Source organism: Phaethon lepturus, unplaced genomic scaffold (genome assembly GCF_000687285.1).
Source record: "Phaethon lepturus isolate BGI_N335 unplaced genomic scaffold, ASM68728v1 scaffold15968, whole genome shotgun sequence".
In the NCBI taxonomy this organism is placed as follows: Eukaryota; Metazoa; Chordata; class Aves; order Phaethontiformes; family Phaethontidae; genus Phaethon; species Phaethon lepturus.
Window position 1 is genome coordinate 1 of NW_010557056.1, and position 7,020 is coordinate 7,020.

The following is a 7,020-nucleotide window of genomic DNA, read 5'->3' on the forward strand; positions in this document are numbered from 1 at the left end:
TAATATATAATTATATAAAAATAACTATATATAAATATACAATTATATTTGTTGGCTCCTTCCATGCAGAAGTGGTTTGCGGCACAGCGCTCAGACGGTTACCTGAGTCATTTTTTCGCGGTTGGCCTTGGGGTTCAAGGGGGCCTCGGTCAGCAGGACGGGGTGTTCCTCCGGCGCAACCCGGAGTTCGTTATAGAAAGAATGATGCCAAATCTAAAAATGACAATAGCTTTAGAAAAGTGTTCTGAAAATCATTTCTTCTGTCCACAGAACTACACAGAAAGCTTTTCAAATACAGTCTGAGTGACTTTACTTTTTTTTTTTACAGACTTATTAAAGTAGACAGAATGCAAGAGCGAATCTGCCAAATTCAATTCTATCTTAGAATCAAAACCGTTGGGTTTCTACTGCATGTAACAACAGAATGTAACCGACACAACGGAGTCCTTCCAGTTGGGATTCCCTAACGAGAACATAGATCGTTCCTCTCTGAACAGGGGCACCGGTTAGTTCCCACACGCCGTGCTCCGACACAGAAGCTGAGCCAAGCACTGCCCTGTTAGACCTGGAAAGACTTCTCCACTTCGGGCTGCTTGGAGACTGATCCACTTGCCAGTCGTTGCCAGGATGGTCTTTAGAAATCTAACCATTTCCTCAGCAGCGAAAGGCCCTTTATGCCACGGATATTCTGTCCAGTAAGTCCTGAATCAAACTCTCACTTACTACAGTGACTAAATTTCTCGGTCACAGTCTGTGAAGTACCGTAGTATTTTCGTGTTGGAAGGTGCCACCTGTATCGAACGATGCTGGCGTTGATTGTCTGAGGACGACGGCTGTGAGGAACCGGAGGGATTTTTTTCTTGATGCCAGCTCAAAGACAGACTGTTCAGTAACACGATGAAATATTTCTTATCTTCTCATTTAATTCTTTCCTACCCTTACTTCCTTTTTTTTTTTTCTCTTTTTAGCTCAGCGTTACCTGACACAACAAAGCTTATTTCCGAGCACAAAACATCAGGATAGTTTTATGGTCAAGTTTATTTGATTAATATCCTAGAAACGAGTATTATTACGCTTGAAAATGAACTTAAGTGGAAAAAAAGATCTTTTCTAAATTCGAAGCACCTACAAAGTCAACAGCGGTCCAGAGCTGGAATTATTTATTAAGAAAAATAATCAGCTCTAAAAAAAAGTTTCAGTTCCGTCTCAGTCCCCTAAAAAAATATAAATCACGTGTGTTTCCCGAACTGGGGCTTGGGATGCCAGGCCGTCTTCCGTTCGAAGGTTTAGAATGCAAACAGATGGAGAAGTTGAATAAAACAGAACGTAATCATGTAAAAGGTTAAAAATATATATAGAAATCGGATATAAGAAGAAAAAGACTGCCATTTCAGACGGGAAAGAACTAAGGGAAGAGAAGGAAACCTCAGTGCTTGCATAATTAACAAAGTGCTGGCGATTTCAGCCGTGAGGAACAAACCTGGACGCCTAAAGCAGCACCCTGCCTAAACCTCAGGCAGTTTGCAGGTTTTTCCTCAAAACCGGACAGGAGTAGGCATTGTCCAGCCCTTTGGATTCGACCTAACGATAACCATAATGTTAATGGAGAATGTTACTCTACGAGAAACAACAATAGTCCAGTGCTGGATTCTGGTGGTCACAAGGAATTAAATGTAAGCAGCAGGAACAGTAGCAAAGAGAAATTACTGAGGAAGAATGGTTCCGACACTTACATTAAACACGCACGTAGCCACCAGAGCCGGAAAACGCTCCATCCCAACGCTTCCCCTCCCGTACGTTGTCAGCGCAGATGCTGCGAACGGATTAACAGCCGTGGCCAACGCCCTGTATTATGACCCGGCGGAAAACGGAGCAGCCCCCGTTTGAATATCGTGAACGGGAGCGCGGGAGAAGAAGAATGCTCCGCTGGTCGCCTCCGGGTTCGCCTCCCCACCCGCACGAACGTCGGCGCGTCCCGCGGCATCCTCGCTCCCGCTGTCTCTGGCACGCAGGCGCGCTCAGCCTCATCTTTTGATGACCCCCTCTTTTTTGTAACGTGTGGATGGGCGGGCGCCGCGCCATTATGCCTTCGTCCCATTTGTGGCACGGAACCTACTAACTCTCTTCTTTATTCTGTATTGTCATGGTTTTTGTAGTATTATTTCCAAGCGTTGGAAAGAAATGTGTCGTTGGGATCAGAATCACGCAACTGATTTAAAAAAATCTTGGGCAGGAAAAATATATATACCTTCAGAAAAGATACTCCCTTGCCATCAAAACTTAGGAGTTGCATTTCAGAACTTCTCTCAGGCAGAAGAGTGTGTGCGTGTGTGTGTGTTACAGAGATTCGGAGCAAGTCGATACACGCATGTAATCACACGATTGAGTCCGGGGAGCCCGTATGTTGAAAAAAAAAGGTGTGTTTTTCCTTATTTGCAGTAATCACAAAAGTTAGCAACGCTGTTTCTTGCCTCTTCTCCACCCCCGCCTCTCCCTCATGCCTCTCTTTTCTCTTTGTGGCTCATTGACCGGCGCGCAGCCCCCGCGCTCCGTCCCCCTCGCTCCCGGGCTCAGCGAGAACTCCGAGCTGGGGCATCTGTGCCAGCGTGTGGCAAGCTGGATGTCAGAAGAAGGTTTGGGCCGTCCGTCAGAAGAAAGGGACCCACTTTCACAGGTCATTCCTTCATCCATTTAAGTGACAAAGAGAAGTTCAAACTACAAGAGCCCGTATAGTATCTGACCATTATTTGAATTGCAGCATTGCCTGAAGCCTCCACCACATTACACCCTGAAAACAATCCATCTAGCCGTGACTTTACACCACAGTAAAGCACATGCCACCTTTTTTACCTTCTCTACCTCCTTTTCCTAACTAGGTTTTTAGATAGTCCGCTCTAGCGTCCAGCGTTACCCAGAGGAACACCACATACCAGGATGTGTTACACACAGGACAATTTCCAGATGCAGAGACCAGTCACTGAGGAAAGAACATAAAATAGTGACCTCCAATTCTATTTTAATTTCTTTTTCCCTACGGGGAAAAATAATTTCTTGCTGAATACAGACAGCAGGAAAATTATCAGGAAGGACAAGATAGCGGGACGTATGAGGTAGACTTTCTACTCTGCAGAAACGAGCAAGGTGTCCTCCCAGCAAGCAGTGAAATAATGAAACGCAAATACTGTGCTTCCATCTAGAGGAGTAGGTGGGCAATTTATTTCCAAGTACGAACTGAGGAAATCCCGTTGCTCCTGTACGGACTTGGGTCTGTTCCTCTGGAACACTCGGCACTTACCGGCCTGGGTTCGTGAATCTGACACCAAAACTGACTTTAGATGTATGCGTTACAATTGTATACGCCTCGTCTCAGCAAGGCGTGAGTACAGACCACCACCAGCCCCGGGTCTTCCTTTCAGTGGTATTTTCCACAGGACAACATCACTAGAAGCGTTTGCTTGTGGAGTTTCCTTCCCACACCATTTCACCTGGAGACAAGGGACTGAGTGGCAATCCTGTCTCTAGAGAAGAGGTACAATATTTCCACATACAGACTCGGAGGCTTCCCGAGGAGACCGGGATGTATGGGACGTCGGAGACGTTGAGAGGAGTGAGAGAGCCCTTAGGACTCCTCCTGCCTCTCCAGCGTCTGCCAGGAGCACAACTCGTTGCCCGAGCCTGCTCTGGAAGATCCTTAAGCGGGTATTTCACAAAGAGGTCATTGCAGCGGCCACGTCCCAAGAAAGTCGGGCTTGACAGGGAATAGGACACCTTCGCAGCATCCAGGCATTAAAAGCTAACTGGAATTGGCAACAAAACACACGCTTCAGGGAAAAAAAAAATCTCACTCTCAAAGAATTCGCATAGGGATAGGAAGCCCCAATCTGTCTTTTCCCCTTTAATTGACACTGAGAATGTCATATGCAGTACGAGACGTGGGCATCACCCATCATCTTGTTCGTGTAAGCAAGTACTGCGGAGGGAAAATCATCCCTCCACCTCACAGTTTTTGTTCTCAACTTCAGTAATGTATCTTTAGTATTTCTCTGATTCACCTCTGATGAATCGCAACCTGTATTTTTTTTTTAACTTTAGCTACTTTCTATCGTTGTCAAACGTTCTGCCTCAGTATGAACGTCAAGACTGAAAAGAATATGTATAAAGCATAAAATACTTTTATAACATATTGACAACTCTGATGAGTAATAAGCATTTAGGCTTTAAAAGAAAAGTAACTCTAGATGTGCCAAGACCTGATCAGCTCCTGTACTAGCACACCGTACTATCCCTTCACCCATACTGCAATTACAAATTCTTCAAGGACTTTCGCTTTGGTTTGCAAGAAGGTTAATGGCAAATTGTACGTTTTGAGTAAGATGATGCCTCAACCAAATTACATTAAAAATAAACACCCACCTTTTCCATGTCATCCCAGTTAGTGATGATGCCGTGCTCAATGGGATATTTCAGCGTCAGGATCCCTCTTTTACTTTGCGCTTCGTCCCCTACGTAGCTGTCTTTTTGACCCATTCCAACCATAACACCCTGCGAAGTATATTATTCTAATATTAGTGCGGTATATCACACCCATTAGAGGTAGAATACTATTTTTAAGTCAAATCTTCATGTGAAATACTGTACCTGCCACCGCCATTCCAGAACGTACCCCCAAAACGTGCAAGGAACCAAAATGTGAATTTATCGGTAAGCCCTACTCTGTACCACCTCCCTGTGTACACCCACCAGGAAGAGCAAGGCAGCTTCAAAAGCCAAGGATGGTATCTCACGCTGGGTGCAACCGGTGCCCATGCAGGAGCCCAGCCAAGGCGGGCATCAGCAAACTCACAGCTCTCCACAAGGGACGGGTCCTTTGTCATTGCACAAAGGAAGAAAGGGAAGGAATTGCAGGAGAAAAAGACAGAATCTTTTTTTGGCTCCCTAGGTTTAGGATATATATCCGGTTGCCCTTTGTGTGTAGGCAGTTCCACTAATGCCTTTAAACCGTGACATTATTCCCCCTTGCTGGAAGTGAAATGGTTTTGAAAAATATACATTTTGCAAAAAAAAGCATTAATTTATATATAGAACAGAGACAGATTTTTCAGAAAGAAAACTCAATTATTAAATAATGGTTTTACTAAGTTTATCATGCTTGTCTTAGGAAGCCTACCATGAATGCCCCAAATAATACAACAACGTACGAGGTACAACTGGCATGAAGACATTTATTTTTCTCATGGATACATTTTAATTCCATGGATTCAATAACACAGCTGATGAGCTGCATAACTGTACAAAATTACACAATAACTCTGATAACTAATAAAAGCCAATGAACGATTTGAGACGTCAAAGAATGGACACGTTTTCAACCGCTGATATTCAACTTAAGCAATTCACGGAGGTGTTCAAAATGCATTCCTTAAAACGCTTAGTATTTTACACCTGTCAAACCAGGCTTATTTAGCTCAGCCAAGGAACACACAGAACTTCAGGGAAGGCTTTTCAACAGCCCAGAAGATTAAAATCTGACTCAGATAAGATTAAAATGAACAAAAATCAGCATCTTCTATTTATAAAGGAACTATTAAACTAATTAGGCAGCAAGACCCTTTCCAAGGTCAAGAAAAGCCACATTTATCCTTTCCAGTCTTGTTTGAGCTGATAAAGTGATGTGCTAGAGACTTCTGGAAGTTTATTGGGCCATACTGCTGCTTAATGGAATAAGAAGAGGGACTTAGCGCAATTACTCATTTGGTTTCTCATGTTAGCAATGTTCTACCTATCTTTTTTCTTTGTATTGATACAGTGAACATTAATTAATCCTGCAAGTTGTGGATTTTTTTCCCATAAGACACCTTCGTATCATTAAAACACTCACGTGCTTCTATAGCCAACATTTTATGGCTGAAGGACATCTTTTCCAAAGGATGAAGAAGTTTACCTCGTAGTAGTAAAGACGTGCAGCTCAGTCCTCCAGTTCTTAACAAGCTCAACTCCTACAAAGGCCAGCGGGAGCTTTGCCTGAGTAAGTCTGATGCTTTCTCACTGCCAGGTCTAAAGTCTCAAAAAAACCCCAAAACAACCCAAAACATCTACGCAAACCAGACAGCACTTTCATTTTGGTACCAACTGACCTGATGTCGAGGACGTCCGACAATGGATGGAAATACAGCTCTTGGGGCATCATCTCCTGCAAACCCAGCTTTGCAAAGCCCAGAACCGTTGTCACATACAAGGGCAGTGCTTTCATCATCATCGCACATAGTGCCTCACGATTTTGGCTGCAAACAGTAATTGCGGGGGCGGGGGGAGGAGCAATGGAAAGGAATAGGACAGAAGCAACACTCCGTTATTTAGAGAGCAAATTGCTGTCAAAAGAATAATTTTTGAGAAGAATAAACCTAAACAGCAAAGTCTATGCTAAAGCTCCGATCTTGCAGAGCATGCTAAATATCCACATACATTTCAGCTTGAATAGGTTTTACTGAAGCAAATTAATCAGGACGTTCAGCCTTTGTTTCCAAAAGGGAAATCGCTTCTGCTGTAGCCTCAAGGGGTCCTGTGGTATTATGTTACTTGGCCTCACGACCATGGGACAAGTTCAACTAGAGGATACACATTCAGCTCCACTTGGCCTTAAGCAAGCGTAACCCCAAATCTTCCAAGGCTGAATTGTCATTGTCTAGAAATTTCATCGGCTAAAAATGAGTTGATCATACGCACCTACCAGTTGTAACGTCAGTAGTTAGGTGGGAAATAAGAATCACTGAACACTCATTGCTTCAAAGACCGCAGCTGATCCCTAGCGGCACGTTTAAATTCGCTTTTTTCTTAGAGGGTCATCATCAAACTTAAACAACTAAAAATAACCGACACAAAAGGTTTCAGGGAAGCATTTGCCGTGTGTTTTTAAATGACAGCTCCTCTGTACTGTGAAGAGCTCGCTACAGGACCTATTCCATGTTTGTCAGTGGCAAATACCTCATTGAAGTGGATATTCTGGGAAACCGAACACGAGGA

At 43.8% G+C, this 7,020-nt stretch overlaps 1 protein-coding gene across 1 annotated transcript; it reads right to left on the bottom strand.

Moving 5' to 3' along the window:
* Positions 1 to 82: 82 nt before the first annotated feature.
* LOC104625125 (actin-1) lies at positions 83 to 6,263 on the bottom strand. Its single transcript, XM_010292670.1, has 3 exons — positions 6,135 to 6,263; positions 4,414 to 4,542; positions 83 to 213 (listed from the first exon to the last, which is right to left on the bottom strand). The coding sequence occupies exons 1-3, from the start codon at positions 6,261 to 6,263 to the stop codon at positions 91 to 93; spliced, it is 381 nt and encodes a 126-aa protein (XP_010290972.1). The 3' UTR covers positions 83 to 90.
* Positions 6,264 to 7,020: the final 757 nt, after the last annotated feature.